At 44.6% G+C, this 23,646-nt stretch overlaps 2 protein-coding genes across 10 annotated transcripts in view; both read right to left on the minus strand.

The window, feature by feature from the left end:
- kif25 (kinesin family member 25) overlaps window positions 1–23,646 on the minus strand; it is a 271,160-nt gene that overhangs the window by 210,925 nt on the left and 36,589 nt on the right. For all 9 annotated transcript variants that reach the window (XR_010976174.1, XR_010976175.1, XR_010976172.1 and 6 more), the window contains exon 3: window positions 7,108–7,230. Coding sequence is in view for 3 of the 9 variants with exons in the window: in XM_068044632.1 (XP_067900733.1) it covers window positions 7,108–7,230 (123 nt within the window). In the remaining 6 variants the exon portion in view is untranslated. The remainder of the gene's footprint in view (window positions 1–7,107; window positions 7,231–23,646) is intronic.
- Window positions 1–23,646, minus strand: part of afdna (afadin, adherens junction formation factor a) — a 598,271-nt gene that overhangs the window by 208,248 nt on the left and 366,377 nt on the right. The window lies entirely within an intron of this gene.

A 23,646-nucleotide genomic window follows, 5' to 3' on the forward strand; every position in this document is an offset into this window, starting at 1 on the left:
GGTGGGGTTGGGAGAGGGACTAGAAACATTTATTTAATTTCTTCGAATTAATTTTACATCACTATCTCTTTAAAAATTTAATTTAAATGGAAGGGCTCGAAGCCCTTTAAAAATGTCGCCTGCGCATGCGCAATGGCGTCTGACACCAATGACGGGGACGGACAACCCTCCCTCTCCACGTCATCGGGATGGGTGGTCTACCCCGGCCATTTAAATGATCGGCAGCGAGCTTATAAAATCCAGCTCAAGGTGTGCAACACATAAAATTTGCCTGAGTGGAGAGGGCCAGGAGCAGTTCCCACACTAAGCTGGTCTTCTTTCCACTGCCGGTGTCGTCTGTGCACTGAATGGTCTGAGTAGCGTGGTGAAGAAACCACATACTCCAGGCAGCCTTCTGTTTTAAAGATGCAGTCCCTGTAAAAGAGAAGTTGCAGCTATACACTGCTGGATAATCACACTAGAGCACTAAGCGACAAGGAGGATGTCACACCAGGCCAAAAAGATACAAAACTTAGGCAAATAGACATATATTGTTAGGAGTATGAGAGTGAACAGGACTTCCCACTTCTTTGAGAAAGTATAGTTGTGAATGAATAAAGTACCAGCTGGAAAGGTGAGGATCATCTTTCAAAGGATTATCCTTGTATTTAGACGAAAACATCTTCAAAATTTACAATGAAATGTTTGTTTATTCAACAACAGCATTCTAATTTTATAGAAATAAAACTGAAAGACTATTAGAATGCTGGCTGCAAGACACCCCTTCAAACATAGGTTACAATGTTGACAACTTATGTTATGGTAGCGTGTTGGAATGTATGCTTGTGTGACTGGGTATGGAGAGAAAGAATAAAATGAGGAAGATGTTTCTAGTCCTAAACTTAAAGGAAATTTCCATCTTCACATTGGTTCACACCCCCTTTCAGTTCTTATGCCCTAGGATGTCAAACATAGTCTGTTCCAGCTGAGCCAGAATTTTCAGTGCATCTCCAGTTGGTGTTTTCTCCCAGTGGTTGCATGCCAACGTGTCCTGCAGGACAGAAGTAGTGTTGAGATGTTGGAATTTTGAAGGAGTGTTTATAAGAACATAAGAACTAGGAGCAAGAGTCGGCAATTCAGCCCCTCGGGCCTGCTCCGCCATTCAATACGATCATGGCTGATCTCATCTTGGCCTCAACTCCACTTTCCTGCCCATTCTCCATAATCCTTCAACCCATTACGAATTAAAAATCTGTCTATCTCCTCCTTAAATTTACTCAATGTCCCAGCATCCACCGCACTCTGGGGTAGTGAATTCCACAGACTCACGACCCTTTGAGAGAAGTAATTTCTCCTCATCCCTGTTTTAATCTGCTACCCCTTATCCTAAAACTATGACCTCTCGTTCTAGATTGCCCCACCAGAGGAAACATCCTCTCTATGACTACTTTGTCAATCCCCTTAATCATCATATCCCTTAATTAGATCTCCTCTCATTCTTCTAAAGTCTAGAGAGTAAAGTCCTAAACTGCTCAATATCTTTTCATAAGACAAACCCCTCATCTCTGGAATCAATCCAGTGAACCTCCTTTGAACTGCCTCCAATGCAACTACATCCCTCCTCAAGTAAGGGGACCAAAACCGTACGCAATACTCCAGGTGCAATCTCACAAATGACTTGTACAGTTGCAGCAACACTTCCCTACTTTTATACTCTATTCCTTTAGCAATAAATGCCAAAATTCCATTTGCCTTCCTTATTACCTGCTGCACCTGCATACTAGTTTTCTGTAATTCATGCACAAGGATACCCAGATCCCTCTGCACTGAAGCACTCTGAAGTTTCTCTCCATTTAGATAACAATTTGCCTTTCTATTCTTCCGACCAAAATGGACAACCTCACACTTAGCCATGTTAAACTCCATCTGCCAAATTTTGGCCCATTCACCTAACCTATCCATATCCATTTGTAAATTTCTTATTTCTTTTTTGCAACTTACTATCCCACCTATTTTAGTGCCATCTTTAAATGTGGCTATAGTACCTTCTATCCCTGCATCCAAGTCATTAATATAGACTATAAATAGTTGGGGCCCGAGGACCGAACCCTGTGGCACCCCACTAGTTACATCTTGCCAGCCAGAAAAAGACCCATTTATCCCAACTCTCTGTTTTCTGTTGGTTAGCCAATTCTCTATCCAAGCTAATAAATTGCCCCTAACCCCAGGTGATCTTACCTTGTGTATTAACCTTTTGTGTTGCACCTTATCAAATGCCTTCTGGAAGTCCAGATATACTACATCTACAGGATCCCCATTATCCACCCGACTTGTTGCAGCTTCAAAGAACTCTGGCCCATTAGTCAAACACAATTTACCCTTCATAAAACCATGCTGACTCTTATGGATCGCATTTTGACTTTCTAAATGTCCTGTTATTACTTCCTCAATAATGGATTCTAACAATTTCCCAACGGCAGATGTTAAACTAACTGGTTTATAGATTCCTACTTTCTGCCTCCCTCCCATTTTGATTAAGGGCATTATATTAGCATTTTTCCAATCCACTGGAACCTTTCCCGCATCCAGGGAATTTTGGAATATTATAATCAATGGATCCACTATCTCCGCTGCCACTTCCTTTAAGACCATAGGATGTAGGCCAACAGGCTCTGGGGACTTGTCTGCCTTCAATCCCAATAGTTTTCTCAGTACTTTTTCCCTAGTGATGATGATTGTTCTAAGTTCATCCCTTTCTATTACCTCTACATTACCTGTTACTATTGGGATGGTACTAGTGTCCTCCACCGTGAAAACTGAAGCAAAATACTGATTTAGTGTCTCCACCATTTCTGTGGTCCTCACTATTAACGCCCCAGTCTCATCCTCCAAGGGACCAACATTCACTTTAGCTACTCTCTTCCCTTTTATATACTTATAGAAGCTTATGCTATCTGTTTTTATATTCTGCGCTAGTTTTCTTTCATAATTTACCTTTGCTCTTTTTATTACTTTTTTAGTAACCCTTTGTTGATCTTTAAAAGTTTCCCAATCTTCCAGCCTGCCACTGGCCTTTGCAATATGGTATGCCTTAGTTTTTGTCTTTATGTTATCCTTAACTTCCTTGATAAGCCACGGATTTTTTTTCCCCCTCTTACAATCTTTCTTCTTCACTGGAATATATTTTAGTTGGGAGGAATTGAATATCTCCTTAAACATCTGCCACTGCTCATCAATTGTCCTACCTTTTAGTCTTCCTGCCCAGTCCACCAGGGCCAAATCTGTCCTCATGCCTATGTAATTACCTTTGTTTAACTCCAGAACGCTATTGTGGAACTCCAGTTTCTCGCCCTCAAACTGAATTTGAAATTCTAGCAGGCTATGATCACTCTTCCCTAGAGGATCCTTAACTATGAGATCATTAATTAATCCCACCTCATTACACAATAGCAAATCTAGAATAGCCTGCTCCCTGGTTACTTCCACAACATATTGCTGCAAAAAGCAATCTCTAATACATTCAGCTACCCTTGTCAATATGATTAATCCAGTCTATATGCATATTAAAATCACCCATGATTATTGCCGTACCTTTCTTACAAGCCCCCAGTATTTTCTGGTTTATTCTGCGCCCCACTGCGGAACTACTGTTTGGAGACCTATAGACTACTCCCACCAGGGTCTTCTTTCCCTTGCTATTTCTTATTTCTACCCAGATTGATTCTATATCTTGATCTCTAGTGCCTATATCATTTCTCACTACAGCACTGATCTCTTCCTTTACTCACAAAGCTACACCACCTCCTTTTCCTTCCTGTCTATCTTTCCGAAAAACTGAGTACCCTTGGATATTCAATTCCCAAACCTGGTTTCCCTGCAACTACGTCTCAGTAATCGCCACTAAATCATACCCATTTTTCTCTATTTGCGCTGTTATTTCACTAATTTTATTCTGAATGCTTCGCGCATTCAGATATAAAGCCTTTAAGTTTGTTCTGTTATCAAATTTCCCTACTCTTTTACGATTCCTTGGTGCAACATGATGTTCACACGTTCTGTCCCTACCTTTTATTTTCTGGCAACAATCAGCCTCATCACTAACCTGCACTCCTACCTTCTCCTTTAACTGTGACTTCCTAATTTTCCAAGCAGCTGAACCCTCACCCCACCCACCCCCCCACCCCAACCACCCCCCCCCCCCCCCCCACTATTTAGTTCAAAGCCCTATCTACAGCTCGAGTTATGCCAGGACTCTGGTCTCAGCAAGATTAAGGTGGAGCCTGTCCCATTGGAACAGCTCCCACCTTCCCCAGTACTGGTGCTAATGTCCCATGAATTCGAATCCATTCCTCTCACACCAATCTTTGAGCCACACATTTACCTCTTCAATCTTATCGACCCTGTGCCAATTAGCTCGTGGCTCAGGTAGTAATCCGGAGATTATTACCTTTTTGGTTCTGCTTTTTAATTTAGCCCCTAGCTGCTTTATCTTAAATTCCAGCTTATGTGTGACTAAGTTAACATGAATCATACAAGGTGGTTATATTGCAAGGTTGGTTGTGAGTTCAAGTTTCTAAATGGTAAACAAACATTTCCAGTTTGCTTTATCAGTAAAACTATCTGTCCTGAACAGATAAACACGTAAAGCTTGTAAAGAGATTTCCACAACCCTTCCTCCACCAATACCCCCCACTGAGTTCTGACCATGCAGCCTTAGTCATTGTTTAACAGTGGCAGCAAACTCTTCTGGCAAGAATTATTTGTCTGTCAGTTTGTTATATTGATATATTGGCTCATCTCGTTGGTTGTTAAAACCTTTTCTTGATTTAATTCCAGGTCCATTAGCTCTTACATCCATTTCTTAGGAAGCAAACTAAATGGAACTACTCTGGAGGGGACACGCAAAGAGGACAATCCATATTTCTGCACTTCCTCCAAAGGCATTGTCAAAACAGCAGAACAAGATGAAGATGCTCTACCTCTCAAGCCATTTCTAAGTCTGTGGTTAGCAGGACCCTTTAAAGAGCAACTGCAGCTTTTAGAACCACAACTTCACACTATTTCCTGCCTCCTGATGATGGTTGGCTCCTCCGCAGACTCAATCTACTTCAGTACCAGGACAGTAAAATTCCCTTATAATGTTAATATTGCTTTTGATCAGTTTAATTTTATGACTGTTTGTTACTTGTCCTTGATGATCCTACGGCATGTATGTAGTTAATTGAAAGAGAAAGGAATAGAATGTCCTAATAAGGTTAAATGAAGTAGGGTGGTAGGAGGCTTGTGTGAAGCATAAACACGGGCATAGACCAAATGGGCTGTTTCTGTGTTGTAAATTCTATATAAAAGGATGTATTTGTATGCTTAGGAAAGTTTAGCACAATTAAAGAGTATATGCAAAAGGGGAATGTTTTGTTTCAATGCTTAATGGACTAATAAACTAGGCTGCGTTTGGTGACTATGTTGTCAGGAGACACAGTGTGAACTAACATCCACCCTGCAATCAGACAAATAAAATCCCTGTGGATTGTTAAATACAACTTTTTTTCTTGCAGCACTGCTTTCTACAATAATAAACCAGAACACACAAATCATACCTAGCTGGAGGCTGCACGTATTCTTGAATGTTACTGCTCACGTGGCAATAGACAGCTTCAAATATATTCATTTACTGGCATTTGATGACGTGTCACATCAAAGGTTACTAAGCAAAACAAGAGCTCATGGCACTGGGGGTAACATATTAGCATGGATAGAAGATTGGTTAACCAACAGGAAACAGAGAGTAGGCATAAATTGGGTCATTTTCGAGTTGGCAAGATGTGACGAGTGGAGTGCCACAGGGATCAGTGCTGGGACTTCAAATATTTCTAATCTATATCAATGGCTTGGATGAAGAGACCGGATGTACGGTTGCTAAATTTGCTGATGACACAAAGATAGGTAGGAAAGTAAGTTGCGAAGAGGACATAAGGAGTCTGCAAAGGGATATAGATAGGTTAAGTGAGTGGGCACAAATTTGGCAAATGGAGTATAATGTGGAAAAATGTGAACTTATCCACTTTGGCAGGAATAGTAAAGCAGCATATTATTTAAATGGAGAGAGACTGCAGAACTCTGAGGTATCGAGGGATCTGGGTGTCCTGGTAAATGAATCACAAATTTGGTATGCAAATACAGCAAGTGACTAGGAAGGCAAATGGAATGTTGTTGTTTATTGCAAGGGAAATGGAATATAAAAGTAGGGATGGCTTGCTACAGTTGTATAGGGCATTGGTAAGACCACATCTGGGAGTACTGTGTCCAGTTTTGGTCTCCTTATTTAAGAAAGGATATAAATGTGTTGGAGGCAGTTCGGAGGAGGTTCACTCGGCTGATGTCTGGAATGGGTGGGGGGGGTTATCTTGTGAAGAAAGGTTGGACAGGTAGGGTCTGTATCCATTGGAGTTTAGAAGAATAAGAGGTGATTTTATTGAAAAATATAAGATCTTGAGGGGACTTGACAGGGTGGGTGCTGAAAGGATGTTTAAAAATAAGGGGTCGCCCATTTAAGACGGAGATGAGGAGAATTTTTTTTCTCTCAGAGGGCTGAAAGTCTTTGGAACTCTCTTCCCTAGAGAGCAGTGGAGGCAGGGTCATTGAATATTTTCACGGCACATGTAGATAAATTTTTGACTAACAATGGAGTCAAAGGGTATCGGGGGTAGGTGGGAAAGTGGAGTTAAGGCCACAATCAGATCAGTCATGATCTTATTAAATGGCAATGCAGGCTCGAAGGAGCCGAATGGCCTACTCCTGCTCCTAATTCGTATATTCATATGACAGTTTTATGACCCATACAGATGATACAGTACCCTATATTCTATGAATAACTGATGCTGGGCTACAACCATTTTCTGTAAACAGCCATCAGAAGCTGCACAAGAGCAACAGTGAGAAACTTGCACCTCAATTTTACCATTCCTCACATGAGGAACTGACTCATGTCAACCTGTACTAATATTTCCCTACCCTAAAATGGAAATTGAGTTTGCAGGCAATCCTGGGTAATAACATATGCCAGGACACGGATCCACTAGATCACCGTTAAATGTGACAAGCAAATTCCCCAAATGTAACAATGCTTACCTTTACTCCTGCAAATAGCTGCAATAACTGATTGCCGGTATTTTTCTGAATCTTCTGCACATCCTCTAAAAGTCTGCGTAAGCTTGCTGCCTCTTCTCTGCTGTCTCTTACTGATCCATAGCACTATATATAAATAGGTTTAACAGTTGTACGGTCAGTATATACAAACACATTATTGTATCTACTATTAACAAAATGCATTTGCATTCAAACTTACCAATGTTTCATTTGCAACAGCATATTTATTGTTCTTAATTACAGACTACATAGTCACTGTATAATCTACATGCTGTAATTAATACCATCTATTTAGGAATTAAATAATATTGCAAAAATTATTATATTGCCACTAAATAAAGTGTATGCGGTGCTTATGGGTTTTGATTTTTGTTAACAGGTGTAGAATTCCACCTCACTACATGAAATGGTGTTCAGTCAGAAAATACACCAGGAAGAACTGAAAATTTTGGAACTAAGCCATTAAGTACAATACAGCAACAGCAATATCTTTTTACATCAGATTCAATGAAAAAATACTACACACGGAAGTTACAAATTTAAACCAAGGGTATGCAATTTTTGTCCGCTACTGCAACTGATCTGTTACTGAATTAGCAAGTACAAAACAGTATACTTTAAAATGGGAAGGTCTGTATAACCCTTTACATTGCAAAGTTGTTTTTGTATTTTCTCTTTTCTAAAATCACCCTATGCCAGCCTCAGTCCTGTTTATCTAAGACCTCAACAGCAGTTTGAAGCTTCAGCTGTAGATTGGAAAATTGGGCTCCCAGAATTGCATACACTACATTATATACGGAGTTTCACGGGGCAGAATGAGGCAGTGCCAGCATGGACGTTTGATCCCAGACCAAATTTTACTTATGAGCAAATTACTGTGAATGATGGAAATCCAAAATAAACACAAAAAATGCTGGAAATACTCAACGGGTCTGGCAGTATCTGTGGACGGAGGAACAGAGTTGATGTTTCAGGTCGATGAGTTCTAACTAAGGGTCACTACCTGTTGAGTATTTCCAGCATTTTCTCTTTTTATTCCAAATTTTACTCTATTGGTTGAGGATCCGTCCACATACACCTTTCCCATATAAAACGAGCATGTCAGCACTTTTGGTCAGCTTATGCAGGCTGTTTAAAAGGAAGATTGTTTGAGTTACTGTTAAAATTGTATTTTTTTATGCATTTACAAATACACACTGCATGCATTACTCAGTTTTACTTTTCAGTCCACCTTTAGAATCATAGAAATTTCCAGCACAGGAGGAGGCCATTTGGCCCGTCGTGCCTATGCTGGCTCTTTAATAGAGCTGTTGTGCCACACCCTGGTTTTTAACTGCAACCATGCAAGTGCCTCATTCTCAAGAGCCTGTCCAACTCACTTTTAAAATTATTTATGGAATCAACTTTCATTACCTTTTAAGGTAGACCACTCCAGATGCCAACAACTCAGTGAAAAAATTTCTCAACTCCTTAGATCTTTTGCCAATCATTTTGAATCCATGACTTCCAGTTATTGGCTCACTCACCAGAGGGAATACATTTTCTCTATCTACTCTATCAAAACCTTTTCTCATCTTGGAAATCTTAACCTCTGCTCTTCCATGGAAAACAGTCCTAACTTTTCCAACTTGTCCTCATAACTGAAGTTCTTCATTCCTGATAGCATCTTAGTAAACCTCCTCTGTATGCTTTCTAAGGCCTTTACATTTTTCCTGGTGTGGTGGCCAGAATTTTCCACAATACTCCAACTGAGGCCTAACCAGTGATTTATAAAGTTCTGGCATGATTTCTATGCTTTTATTTGCTTTTCCTGTTTATAAACCTAGGTAATCCCTATCCTTTTTTTTTAAAGCAGCTTTTCAACTCGCCCTGTCATCTTTAACTATCTATGTATCTCTCTGTTCATCTACATTTTTCAAAATTGTGCCATCTATAGTATACTGTCTTTCCATATTAGTCCTCCTAAAGTTCATCACTTCACACACCTCTGCACTGCACACAATCTGCCATGCTTCTGCCCATTTCACCAAGACCGCATTTGTTGACAACGCGAACAGTAGGTGGCGCTGTTTTGGCACATGCGCAAATACAGTATGTGCCACTAAAACGTCACAGATTGCGACTGCAGCAGCTGCCAGGACTAAAGATGGCGCTGCTCAAAGAATCACACAGAGGAAACCTAACGAACACGTGGCAGTATACAATGGCCGGAGTGAGAGAGCAGCGCGGGGGCCGGTGAGAGCAGCGCGGGGGGCGGGGAGAGCAGCGTTGACGGTGACGGCGGGGGGTGGAGGGGGGAAGGGGGGAGGAAAGGGAGGGGGAAAAAAGAGAGGGAGGGGGGGAAAAGAGAGGGAGGGGGTGGAAAGAGAGGGAGGGGGTGGAAAGAGAGGGAGGGGGTGGAAAGAGAGGGAGGGGGGGAAGAGAGGGAGGGGGAGGGGAGGAAGAGAGGGAGGGGGAGGGGAGGAAGAGAGGGAGGGGGAGGGGAGGAAGAGAGGGAGGGAGAGGGGGGGGAAGAGAGGGAGGGGAGGGGGGAAGAGAGGGAGGGGGAGGGGGGGAAGAGACAGAGGGGGAGGGGGGAGAGAGGGAGGGGGAAGGGGGAGGGGAAGGAGGGAGGGGGAGGGGGGTAGAGGGTGGGGGAGGGGGGAGGGGAAAGAGGGAGGGGGAGGGGGGAAGAGGGAGAACTGGGGGAGTGGAGGGAGGGGGGGAGCGGGTGGAGGGGGAGAGGGAGGAAGGGGAGAGGAAGGAAGGGGAGAGGGGGGATGGGGAGGGGAGAGAGGGGGGGAAGGTCGTGGGTGGGGGAGTGTGGAGGGGTGGGGGAGAGTGGGGGGGTGGGGGAGCAGCGGAGCATGCGCCAGAAACACAACAGCAAAAGACTTACCGGCCAGTCCCTGGACCCGGCGACACCAAGGTCTTCGCACACTCGCTCCCCGCAGCTCTCTACGGCCTCTCGCTTCCGGCCCTCTCCATTCAGCCGTTCCCTCCAGCTGCGGATGCCCAATCCAGTTGCTTCTTCCCTACTTCTCCACAGTACTTCAGGCATTGCAACTGTCTGGTCCCTGCATTTTGCATGCTCCCTCTCTCCACCCCTCCCCCCTCTCCATCTTCACCTCCCCCTCTTCACCCACCCCTCCTTCCCCCTCCTCTATTCCCCTCTTCACCCACCCCTCCTCTACCCCACTACCTCCCTACCTCCACCCCTCCACCACAGTTGAATATCAGAAGTGCAGTTGCAAAGTCGGGGAAATAGCATGCAAAACAAAGCCTCAACAATTCTGGGGTTAATTATTGAGGTTTTATTAAGTTCATTAAGCATCCGAGGCACTGCTGTGCATGGATACATGAGTGTTGTGTTTCCAGCATTCCCGTTAGACAGACAGGCCGAGTCTCTGCTATGCACAGCTGAAGAGATTGTTTCTGGAGAGCCTTGTGGTGAATGAACGCTTGGCTCTCTATTCCACTACTGTATTGTCCATGTGAAGAAGGCAAAGTCACAAGAGTCTGAGCTCAGTCTATTCTTGGTGAATGTCCCCCAAGCGCATCCCAATGTGCATTCCCAATTCATCCATAAATGCAATGTTCCTTTCCACATCGTGACAAGCTCCGCAGCATGATCCAGTTGCCTTCGTTGCTTGAATGCTGACCTTACGTCTCAAGGATTGTTTTCTCGACGGCATGTTTTACATGAAAAGAAATAAAGCAAATCAGAGTCAGAGCTTGCCGCCGTCCATCCACTGAAATTACTGTTGTGCACACCTTTTTAAGTTCTGCAGTGAAGGCACCAATTGATAACATCGCCAATGAAGCACTTATTACCCACCTCACTGTGTTGCCTGTTGTGTTGCCTCAACGTCACCTGTGTTGCTTGCACATAGCAACTCACAACAGGGATTGGAGCACATGTGGTGCCCCAGACAATGGAAATGCTTTCAGAGCAGCTTACAACAGGGACTGGAGCACATGCGGTGCCCCAGACAATGGAAATGCTTTCAAAGCAACTTACAAAGGGCAGAGCAGCTTACCTTGGAACAATCTCCTGTGTCTAATAAAAATGAAGCAAATCTCCAAAACGACTAAATAATTCAGATAAAATGCGAGAAAATGCCCGACGAAACCTCTCCTCCTTCCACTTTCAAAAAGTCGCGCCGAAGCTTTGACGCATGCGTGAATATCCGAAGATTGACGCATGCGCAGAGGCCAACCTGGCGCGTTGTCCGAGGAAGACAACTTAACGCGATGACGTCATCTGCGCATGCGCAAAGCGGCCGTGGCAAGCTGCACCGCAGCGCATGCGCAGAGAGCAGGAGACCGTCTGCGCATGTGCGCACCACGACATCTGCGCATGCGCAAACTGGTCCTGGCAAGCCGGACTGCAGCGTATGCGCAGAGAGAAGGAGACCGTCTGCGCATGTGCGCACCGCGGCGCAGTCTGATGACGTCAGCGCTGACGAAGCGTTGTCATGAATCACTTTGTTTCACCAATCTGTCATCCCGAAGCCTAACTATCCTCATCAGCACCTACTCCTTTATCAGGTTATGTATCATCTGCAAACTTTTAATGCTGCTCCCTACACCAGAGTCTAGGTTGTTTATAGAACAAAGTAATTCATGACAACGCTACTTCATCGGAGAACGTCATCAGGATGCGCCGCGTTGCGCACATGCGCAGACGGTTTCATGCCCGTTGCGCATGCGCTGCGGTCCGACTCTCCAGGACTGATTTGCGCATGCGCAAAGGACGTGGTACGCGCATGCGCACACAGTCTATTCATCTCTGCGCATGCGCTGCGGTCCAACCTGCCGGTCAGGTTGTGCGCATGCGCAGATGACGTCATCGCGTTATTTCGTCAACCTCCCGACGCGCCAGTTTGGCCTCTGCGCATGCGTCAAAGCTTCGGCGCGACTTTTTGAAAGTGGAAGGAACGGAGGTTTCGTCGGGCATCTTATCTGAATTATTTATTCGTTTTGGAGACTTGCTTCATTTTTATTTGACACAGGAGATTGTTCCAAGGTAAGTTGCTCTGCCTTTGTAAGTTGCTCTGAAAACATTTCCATTGTCTGGGCCACCGCATGTTCTCCAGTCCCTGTTGTGAGTTGCTCTGAAAACATTTCCATTGTCTGGGCCACCGCATGTTCTCCAGTCCCTGTTGTGAGTTGCTCTGTAAACATTTCCATTGTCTGGGCCACCGCATGTTCTCCAGTCCCTGTTGTGAGCTGCTCTGAAAACATTTCCATTGTCTGGGCCACCGCATGTTCTCCAGCCCTTGTTGTGAGTTGCTCTGAAAACATTTCCATTGTCTGGGCCACCGCAGGTAGCAGGATGAAGGCACAGTGACTGTGATTTCTGGCGCCAAACAGTACACACTGCAGATACATGATGGCCAGGCTACCTGCAGCTGCATCTTCTCCATTCAGACTTTGTTGCCCTGCAAACGTGCTGTTGTTGTGCAGAGGCATCTGGGTCTGCCTTTGGACAGGCTCGCCCCCAATTGTCGCTGGCGTGCATCTCAGACACCAACGACGACAGGCATGGCTGCTGCCATTGTGATTACAGAGGAACAGCCAAGGCCCCTCAGCCACAATGAAAAATACCGCTTGCTTTCAGATCAATTGTACCAGCTGCAACAGGCCGTTCTGCAGAGTGGAACGGCAGCATTCATGAGGAGACTGGACTGGCTGCGGCAACAGACTCTCCGCTGGCAGCAAGGACTGGCTGATGAGATGGAGCCATTTACTATGCCCAACAATTGCCCGGAAGCACCTTCGGATGGAGGTGGCCGCGCGCTGGACATCAGTCACGTGTCACAAACCCTGGATCCTGAGCGTCTCACCCCCTGGCCTAATGATCTGATGGACCATACATGTGCCTACCTGTTCAAATCTCCACTTCCCCTACCTGCGGTACCCTCTCCTTGCTGCTCAGTTACACAGTCACCTGCTCCTACACCCATCAGGGCAGTGCACATGGACACACAGTTACCTGCTCCTACACCCATCAGGGCAGTGCACATGGACACACAGTTACCTGCTCCTACACCCATCAGGGCAGTGCACATGGACACACAGTTACCTGCTCCTACACCCATCAGGGCAGTGCACATGGACACACAGTTACCTGCTCCTACACCCATCAGGGCAGTGCACATGGACACACAGTTACCTGCTCCTACACCCATCAGGGCAGTGCACATGGACACACAGTTACCTGCTCCTACACCCATCAGGGCAGTGCTCATGGACACACAGCCACCTGTTACCCCATCCGACGTTGAAACAACCATGCAGAGCCTTGTGAGACTCCGCAATTGCCAGTTGCTGCCTGTCAAGCAGAGAGGGCGTCCAAAGGGGTCAAGCACTTGGGGAACATTCAGCAAGAAGAGACTGAGCACTAAAAGAAACAAGCATGCCGTGTCCAGTGGTAGCAGAAATGTGAATGCTCTTGCTGTGAACACAACTGGTGATAGTCGTAGGCAGGATTAAATGGGAATGGATGGAAAGACGCACGAGTAACATAACCACTGGCAGGGAACTGCTGGGCTAAATGGGCAGCTTTATGTTCATAGCCCAAAAGAAATGTGCTTCTTTTCCAGCACCCTCACATCATTCATGTTTTCCCTGAGAGCAGCATTGAACCATCACGACATAGGGGCAGTAACATCATCCTGCCTCCTACAGCTGAGGTGGGTACTAAGTGATTCATTGGCGGTGTTATCAGTACATGCCTTTACCGCAGAACACAAAGCATGCTCAACAGTAATTTCATTGGAGGGAGGGAAGCTCTGACACTGATGTTCTTTCCTTATTTTCTTTCATGTAAAACGTGCCCTTGAGAAAACAATCCTTGACACTTAAGGACGGCATTCAAGCAAAGGAGGCAGTGCGGGAGAGGACGCAAGGATGTGCTGATTCCTGCATCTGAGGTGGGTAATAAGTGCTTCATTGGCGACGTTATCAATTGGTGCCTTCACTGCAGAACTTAAAAAGGTGTGCACAACAGTAATTTCAGTGGATGGAGGGAGGCAAGCTCTGACTCTGATTTGCTTTATTTCTTTTCATGTAAAACATGCCGTCGAGAAAACAATCCTTGAGACTTAAGGTCAGCATTCAAGCAACGAAGGCAACTAGATCATGCTGCGGAGCTCATCACGATGTGGAAAGGAACATTGCATTTATGGATGAATTGGGAATGCACATTGGGATGCACTTGGGGAACATTCACCAAGAATAGACTGAGCTCAGACTCTTGTGACTTTGCCTTCTTCACATGGACAATACAGTAGTGGAATAGAGAGCCAAGCTTTTATTCACCACAAGGCTCTCCAGGAACAATCTCTTCAGCTGTGCATAGCAGAGAATCGGCTTGTCTAATGGGAATGCTGGACACAACACTCATGTATCCATGCACAGCAGTTCCTCGGATACTTAATGAACTTAATAAAACTTTTCATTAATTAAACCCAGAATTGTTGAGGTTTTGTTTTGCATGCTATTTCCCCGACTTTGCAACTGCACTTCAGATATTCAACTATGGTGGGGGGACAGAGGGAGGGGTGTTTGAAGAGGGGGAGGGGTGGGGAGTGCGGGGAGGGGTGGGGAGAGGGAGCATGCAAAATGCAGGGACCAAACAGTTGTAATGCCTGAAGTACTGAGGAGAAGTAGAGAAAGCAACTGGGTAGGGGAGAAAGCAACTGGATCGGGCATCCGCAGCTGGAGGGAACGGCTGAATGGAGTGGGCCGGAAGCGAGAGGCCGTAGAGAGCCGTGGGGAGCGAGCGTGCGAAGACCTTGGTGTCACCGGGTCCAGGGACTGGCCAGTAAGTCTTTTGCTGCACTCCTCTTCCGTTCCGCTGCTCCCCCCCCCCCCCCACTCTCTCCCCTTCCTCCCTCTCCCCCCAGCTCTCCCCCTCCCCCCTTCCTTACCCCTCCCTCATTCTCCCCCCCTCCCTCTCTCTCCCCCCCTCCCTCTCCCTCTCTCTCCCCCCTCCCCCCCTCCCTCTTTCTCCCCCTCCCCCTCCCTCTTTCTCCCCCTCCCTCTCCCTCTTTCTCCCCCTCCCTCTCCCTCTTTCTCCCCCTCCCTCTTTCTCCCCCCCCCTCTTTCTCCCCCCCTCCCTCTCCCTCCCCGGCACCGCTACCGCTGGTCTCCCCGCGCTGCTCTCCCCGGCCCCCGCGCTGATCTCCCCGGCCCCCGCACTGCTCTCCACGGCCCCCGCACTGCCTTTCCCGGCCCCCGCGCTGCTCTCCACGGCCCCCGTGCTGCCTTTCCCGGCCCCCGCGCTGATCTCCCCGGCCCCCGCGCTGATCTCCCCGGCCCGCTCCACTCTCTCACTCCGGCCATTATATTCTGCCACGTGTTTGTTAGGTTTCATCTCTGTGATTTTTTGAATAGCGCCATCTTTAGTCCTGGCAGCTGCAACAGTCGCAGGCTGTGACGTTTTCGTGGCACATGCTGTATCTGCGCATGTGCCAAAACAGCGCCACCTACCGATCGCGTTGTCAACAATTGCGGTCTTTATAGAAACGGCAAAGAATAATGAACCGAGAACTACGCCTTGGGGAGCACTACTGCAAACCACCCAATCTGAAAAACATTCATCCACCATCACCTGCTGCTTCCTGTCACTGATCCAATTCTGCATTCTTAACACCACTTTCCACTTAATGCCATGGGCCTCTATCCTGTCAATAAGCCTCCTGTATGCCACTTTGTCAAAGACCTTCCGAAAGTCCATATATGCACAACATCAACTGCACTACCTTGATTGGCCTTCTCTGTTGCCTCAAATAATTCAATCAAAGTAGTCAGACATGATTTGCCTTTAATAAGTCCATGTTGGTTCTCCTAGATTAATGCATGCCTTCCCAAATCAAAGTTCATTTTGTTCCTGATAATGGTTTCCAATAACTTCCCACCTCCAATGTTAGGCTGACTGGTCTGTAGTTTTGTGGTTTATCCCTCACCCCTTTCTTGAGTAATGGTATCACATTAGCAACTCTCCAGTCCTCGAGCACTACTCTAGTATCCATTGAGGATTGAAAGATTGTAGCCAATGCCTCTGCTATTTCTATCTTTACTTCTTTCATCAACCTAGGATGCATTCCAACTGGACCACATATCTTAGCAGCTTACAGAAATGCTAATCGTTTTAGTATGTTTTCTCTATCTATTACTATCCTGCCACAGCATCCCCCTCCCCTTTTGTGAACCTACACATCATCCGCTTCCTTTGTGAAGACAGATACCAAGTACTTTTGTGTTACTTCTTATCTTCATTAGTCATGGTTATCAATAAGTATGTGTTTTTTAAACCAATTTTCAGCATAAAATCCCATATTTTGTTTTTGCAGGAGGTAGATTGTGAACAACTGATTTCCTCCAAAAATTGCCAGAAATTTCCCCTTGGAATCAATTGTCAGTAAGAAAACAAAGATGTCCACGCATCACATCCACAAAACATATATGTAGAACTTCATTTACTGATATTTGATATTCATTTCATGTCAAATATTTGCCAATCTTCCCTGTTCAAGCAGAATTACAAAACACTAAGTCAGCCTTTCGCTAAATCAACGAATGCATTTCCAAATATCAGTCGTACCCATCACCAAAATGAGGCTGTGCTAGCATCTACTGCAGGTAGTGTATGTAGTACAGCGAGATAGTGGATTGTCACTTAGCCTTTTTTAGTATCTTGCTTGTTTTGAGTTTTAGCAATATTCCAAATAAAAACTGATTTTCTCTGAATTTACCCAGGATATTAGGGCCCAATTTCCTATGCTAAATATAAGACCTGAAATACATGGAACTTTTAAAATATCAGCATAAAAACTTTAATGATCTTTATTCTTGTTTGTTACTACCATCTAAGTAGTCTTTTGGGGTAGTCTTTGTGCTGCATGATTCTGATGAAGAGCAGGAGTTCATGTAAGGACAACAAAGGGCAGGTGCAACATGAGCCATTCTGACTCTACCTATCACTTCTCCAGGGTCTGCATTTGTACAACCCTCCACACATACCTATAAAGGTTATAGAAGACCAGTCTTTACCAACTCCACTTCACAGGACAGGCTGCCAGACATCTCTACTTTCTGCTGCATAACTTGCAGACAACATCTGGCACAGGGACATCTCATCATACTGAAGTGAGTTACTACAGTGTGAAGTGTCACTGCCATCAGGTCATTCCAAGCTAGCTCAAGGGGTAGCTGCTCCTCAGGCCGTCAGCAGTTCAAACAAGTCAGCAAATGACAAATGTTTTCTTTGAAAGGGCACAGCTTCTTCGCTTTCCCTATGGAAAGGAGGCATCAGGTGGATAGGTGCAGAGCCTTTACCAAGTGGCAGGCCTCCAAGTGCAGGATGTTAAAGATGGCATCCATGCAAATATATAGGCTTCTGATAACAACCGCATGGTCTACATGCAAAGAGAAAGGGTTTGCACCCAGGTATGCTCAGATCTTTTTTATGCTTTCATAGGATGGGAGCGTCACTGGCAAGCCCAGCATTTGTTGCTCATCCACAAGAACTAGGAGAAGGATTAGGCCATTCGGCCCCTCGAGCCTGCTCTACCATTCAATAAGATCATGGCTGATCTGACTGCGGCCTCAATTTCATTTTTCTGTCTACCTGCCCATAACTCTTGACTCCCTTGATCAAAAATCTATCTAATTCAGCCTTGAACATATTCAATGACCCAGCCTCCATTGCTCCCTAATTGCCCTTGAGGTGAGCTTCTGTGGTTTGACCACAGAAACATAATTATGGACCAATCCATAGCATATACATTTAATGAAGCAGCAGAAACATTGGGTAAATTACTCTTCAGCCACTCTAACCTCTTGCATTCTGGCTGACCTCACCAAGAAACCCCATAACAGCAGTGGAGAACCTTGGGTTGAAAGCCTGAACATCTGTCAGTCATTTCTGAGCTACTACTTCCATCTTCAAGAAAAGCATACTGTTCAGCAATAGCACAACAAAATACTGTGTACAAAGGGGAAATGATTCTGTAGTGCTTCAGACCTCAGAGGGTGCAGTAGGTCCCAACTTTGGTCTATGTTGTGCTTGATGGGCCCCACAAGAAACGTGAACAAATGAGAAATATACTTACCTTGACCTTCTTCCTGATACCAGTAAAACCATTCCTCATTTTCAGCCAGGTATGAGAGATCTGTGTGACTCGGGTAACAGTCTCCACCATGGAGCTGGCACCTATGCTTTTAGTGGAGGGAGACTATCAACTCCAAATAGAGCACACTCATTTGGCACACCACCTCAAGTAGGATCTCAAATGATAAGAACGTAAGAAATAGGAGCAGGAGTATTCCATTCGGTCCCTTGAGCTTGCTCTACCATTAATTAAGACCTTCTACCTAAGCTACAATATCTCCACATCCCTTGATTCCCTTAATATCTAAAATTTTGTCAATCTCTGACTTCAATATACTTGATAATTGAGCATTCACAGCTTTCTGGGGTAGCGAATTCCAAAAGTTCACAACACTCAGTGAAGAAATTTCTCCTCATCTCAGTTCTAAATGGCCAACCACTTATTAGATTAGATTAGAGATACAGCACTGAAACAGGCCCTTCGGCCCACCGAGTCTGTGCCGAACATCAACCACCCATTTTTTATACTAATCCTACACTAATCCCATATTCCCAACAAACATCCCCACCTATCCCTATATTTCCCTACCACCTACCTATACTAGTGACAATTTATAATGGCCAATTTACCTATTAACCTGCAAGTCTTTTGGTTTGTGGGAGGAAACCGGAGCACCCGGAGAAAACCCACGCAGACACAGGGAGAACTTGCAAACTCCACACAGGCAGTACCCAGAATCGAACCCGGGTCCCTGGAGCTGTGAGGCTGCGGTGCTAACCACTGCGCCACTGTGCCGCCCTATTCTGAGACAATGAATCTAGTTCCAGACTCCTCAGCCAGGGAAAACATCCTCCCAGCAACTACCCTGTCAAGCCCCTTAAGAATGTTTCATGTTTCAACGAGATCAACTCTCAGTCTCCTAAACTCTAGGGAATTCAGGCCAAGTCTACTCAGTTTCTCCTCATAGGATAATCCCCTCATCCCAGGAATCAGACTAGTGAGCCTTTGCTGCATTCTCTCCAAGGTAAATATATCCTTCCTTATGTAAGGAGACCAAAATTGTACCCAGTTCTCAAGGTGTGATCTCACCAAGGCCCTATACAGTTGCATTAAAATTCTTTAATCTTATACTCCAATCCCTTTGTAATAAAGGCTAGCATTTTTCTCCACATTATATTCAATCTGCTACCTTTTTGCCCACTCATTTGGCCTGACTAAATCCTTTCACAGCCTCTTTTTGTCCTGCTTACAGCTTACTATCCCACCTAACAGCAAACTTGAGTACTCTCAATCCCCTCATCTAAGTAATTGATGTAGATTGTAAATAGCTGAGGCCAAGCACTGATCCTTGCAGTACCCCACTAGATATAGTATGCCAACTCGAAAATGGCATGTTTATTCCTACTCTCTGTTTTCTATCCATTAACCAATCCTCAATCTATACTCATATATTACCCCCAATCCCGCAAGTCTAATTTTGTGTAATAACCTCTTGGCCGGCACTTTATTGAATATCCTTTGAAAATCCAATGGTTCCCCCCCACCCCCCATACACTCTTCTAGATACATTCTCAAAAACCTCTAATAGATTTGTGAAACACGGTTTTCCTGTAACAAATCTGTGCTGCCTCTTCCCAAACATATTATAATTTTGAAGAATGGTTTTACTATTATCAGGAAGAAAGCTAAGGTAAGCTACTTTTCATTTGTTCACACATTTCTTGTGTGAAATCCATCAGTATCAAAGGGAGCAGTGTTGCCAACACATTTCAACTGTGCAAATTAGTCCAGTTTTACCACTACCACAACCACTCCTTTAATGATGAGTTGAACCACTTAAGTGCTGCAGCCTGACCAGATATTACTCTCCAGCTGAGCATGCAATGTGCAAGTTTTTGAAGTGCCAATAGCCTGTTCAAATTAGGGGGAGGGTCTCCCATTAGAAAATGCAATACAGCCTACCCTCTGAAGTAGGCGGATTCACCCCATTTGTGAGAATCAATTCAAGACTACATAGTCTTATTGAGGATGTTATAAAATTACTCAGATGATTTAACCAAGATTTCAGATAATTTCCAGAAAGTTTTATGATTTATATAGGAAAACTCAGTTATTCCATGCCCCCATTAGGGAGGTGCGCTTGAACAGAATGCAGGCCAAAAAACTGGTGCTAATGGTACCCTAACCCTGGTTCACACTCCCTCCAAGTGCAGTTACCCACCTGAGACTGAAATTGATGATTTTATCCTATAATGTCATCTGACCCTTTCAACTAAACAATTGCTACTCACTCTCTCTGAGATTCCAAAATGTTACATTTTTTGGCTCCCCATCCTTTTACAGGTCTCCATGTCCCACATCAAACCCACCTGAGATAGTAGGAGAAACGATGAGCTTGACCTCTGTAAATATTGTTCTGTAACTGGCTCTGTTGAAATGCATGAGAGTTGGTTAACGTTACTCACCTTCTAATTTCCCCTCCCTGTGTACAGTGCCTAGTCTGCACTTAGTGCGCTTTCTTAATCAATGGGCCATAAGGAATTCTCAAGCATAAAACATGCCCTGATTAATGACACTTTCCACATATACCCATATCAACCATTTGTATTACTGTTAAGTGGCACTGCCTTTTCTTCATATACGTGATTCAAAACAATGATGATACTTGTAATCACCATGCTTGTGAACACTGTACTCCAAAGGGAAATCGCAGTGTTAAATTACTCCAAGGTATTTAATATGCTTTAACATATACGGCATTCATTTGGGATGATTCCATTTTGTTATTTCATGAATGGATTGAAAAACTTTCAGAGGATGAGCCGTCAATTATAGCACAGTTAGAACTATGAGAGGAACATGGTTGTCTACAAATATAGCTAGTGAAAGATCATCTAATATTGAGTTGCTTAGAACTACATGGTGCCAGATCGCAAATATTTTGTCTTTGATGTGTAATAGGAATCAGCGCGACATATCAGAATTACCACAGAATTGTTACAGCACAGAAGGAGGCCATTCGGCCCATCATGTCTGCATTGGCTCTCCAAAAGAGCAATTTGTCTAGTGCAACTCCCCTGCCTTGTCCCCGTAGCCCTGCACATTCTTTCTTTTCAGATAACAACCCAATTCCCTCTTAAATGCCTTGACGGAAGCTGCCTCCATTACACTGTCGGGCAGTGCATTCCAGATCCTAACCACTCGCTAGGTGAAAAATATCTTCATGTCGCTATTGCTTCTTTTGCCAATTACTTTAAATTTATGCTCTCTTGTTCTTGATCCTTCCACTAATGGGAACAGTTTTTCTCTATCCAGACCCCTCATTATTTTGAACATCTCTATCAAAGCTCCTCTCAACCTTCTCTTCTCTAAGGAAAACAGTCCCAACTTCTCCAATCTATCCACATAACTGAAGTTCCTCATCCCTGGAACCATTCTTGTGAATGCTTTCTGCACTCTCTCTAATGTCTTCACATCTTTGCTAAAGTGTGGGGCCCAAAGCTGGGCACAATACTCCAGTTGAGGCCAAACCAGTGTTCTATACAAATTTAACTTCCTTGCTTTTGTACTCTATGCGCCTATAAATGAAGCCTAGAATGCTATATGCTCTCTCAACCTGTCCTGCTACCTTCAATGATTTATGGACATATACACTCAGGTCCCTCTGCTCTTGTATCCCCTTTAGAATTGCACCCTTTCTTTTATAGTGTCTCTTCATACTCTTCCTACCAAAATATATCACTTTACACTTCTCTGCATTAAATTTTACTTTACAATTCTCTGCCCATTCCACCAACCTGTCTATGTTCTTTTGAAGTTCTACACTGTCCTCGCAGTTCACAATGTTTCCAAGTTTCATATTATATGCAAATTTTGAAATTGTGCCCTGCACACCAAGTTCTGGGTCATTAACACATAAATCAGGAACAGCAAGGGTCCTAACACCGACTCTTGGGGAACTCCTCTGCAAACTTTCCTCCAGACCGAAAAACATCCATTAACCACTACTCCCTCGTTCCTGTCACTCGGCCAATTTCGTATCTATTTTGCGACTGTCCCTTTTATTTCGTGGGCTATAACTTTGCTCACAAGTCTGTTGTGCGGAACTTAATCAAATGCTTTTTGGATGTCCATGTACACATCAACTGCATTACCCTGATCAACCGTCTCTCTTCCGGTAAGTTAGTTAAACATGGTTTGCCCTTCACAAATACCTGCTGGCTTTCCCTAATTAACCCACATTTGACTATTAATTTTGTCCCGAATTATTGTTTCTAGACGTTTCTGCAACACCGAGGTTAAACTGACTGGCCTGTAACTGCTGGGCTTATCTTTACACCCTTTTTTGAACAAGGGTGTCACATTTGCAATTCTCCAGTCCTCTGGCACCACCCCTGAATCTAAGGAAGACTAGAAAATTACAGCCAGTGGCTCCGTAATTTCCACTCTCACTTCCCTCAGTATCCTCAGATGCTTCTCATCCGGGTCCTGGTGTTTCATCAACTTTGAGTACAGTGAGCGTATCCAATGGTTTGCAACAGAAAATAGAGATAGCATTAGATCCAAGGAAGAGGCATATAAATTTGCCAGAAAAAACAACAGACCTGAGGATTGGGAGCAGTTTAGAATTCAGGAAAGGAGGACCAAGGGATTGATTAAGAAGGGGAAAACCGAGTACGAGAGCAAGCTTGCAGGGAACATAAAAACTGACTGTAAAACTTTCTATAGGTATGTGAAAAGAAAAAGATACAGTCAGAAACAGGGGAATTTATTATGGGGAATAAAGAAATGGCTGACCAACTAAATGCATACTTTGGTTCTGTCTTCACAAAGGAGGACACAAATATCGTACCAGAAATGTTGGGGAACACAGGGCTGAGTGAGAGAGAGGAACTGAAGGAAGTCAGTATTAGTAGAGAAATGGTGTTGGGGAAATTGATGGGATTGAAAGCCGATAAATCCCCAGGGCCTGATGGTATGCATCCCAGAGTACTTAAGGCAGTGACCCTAGAAATAGTGGATACATTGGTGGTCATCTTCCAAGACTCTATAGACTCTGGAACAGTTCCTACAGATTGGAGGGTAGCTAATGCAACCCCACTATTTAAAAAGGGAGGTAGAGAGAAAGCAGGGAATTATAGACCAGTAAGCCTGGCGTTAGTAGTGGGGAAAATTCTAGAGTCCATTATCAAAGATTTTACAGCAGAGCACTTAGAGAACACTGGTAGAATCGGGCAGAGTCAGCATGGATTTACGAAAGGGAAATCATGCTTGACAAATCTACTAGAATTCTTCGCAGATGTAACTAGTAGAGTTGATGAGGGGGAACCAGTGGATGTGGTTTAACAGGACTTTCAGAAGGCTTTCGACAAATTCCCACATAAGAGATTAGCATGTAAAATTAAAGTGCATGGGATTG

This window comes from Heterodontus francisci, chromosome 13, assembly GCF_036365525.1.
Source record: "Heterodontus francisci isolate sHetFra1 chromosome 13, sHetFra1.hap1, whole genome shotgun sequence".
Classification (NCBI taxonomy): Eukaryota; Metazoa; Chordata; class Chondrichthyes; order Heterodontiformes; family Heterodontidae; genus Heterodontus; species Heterodontus francisci.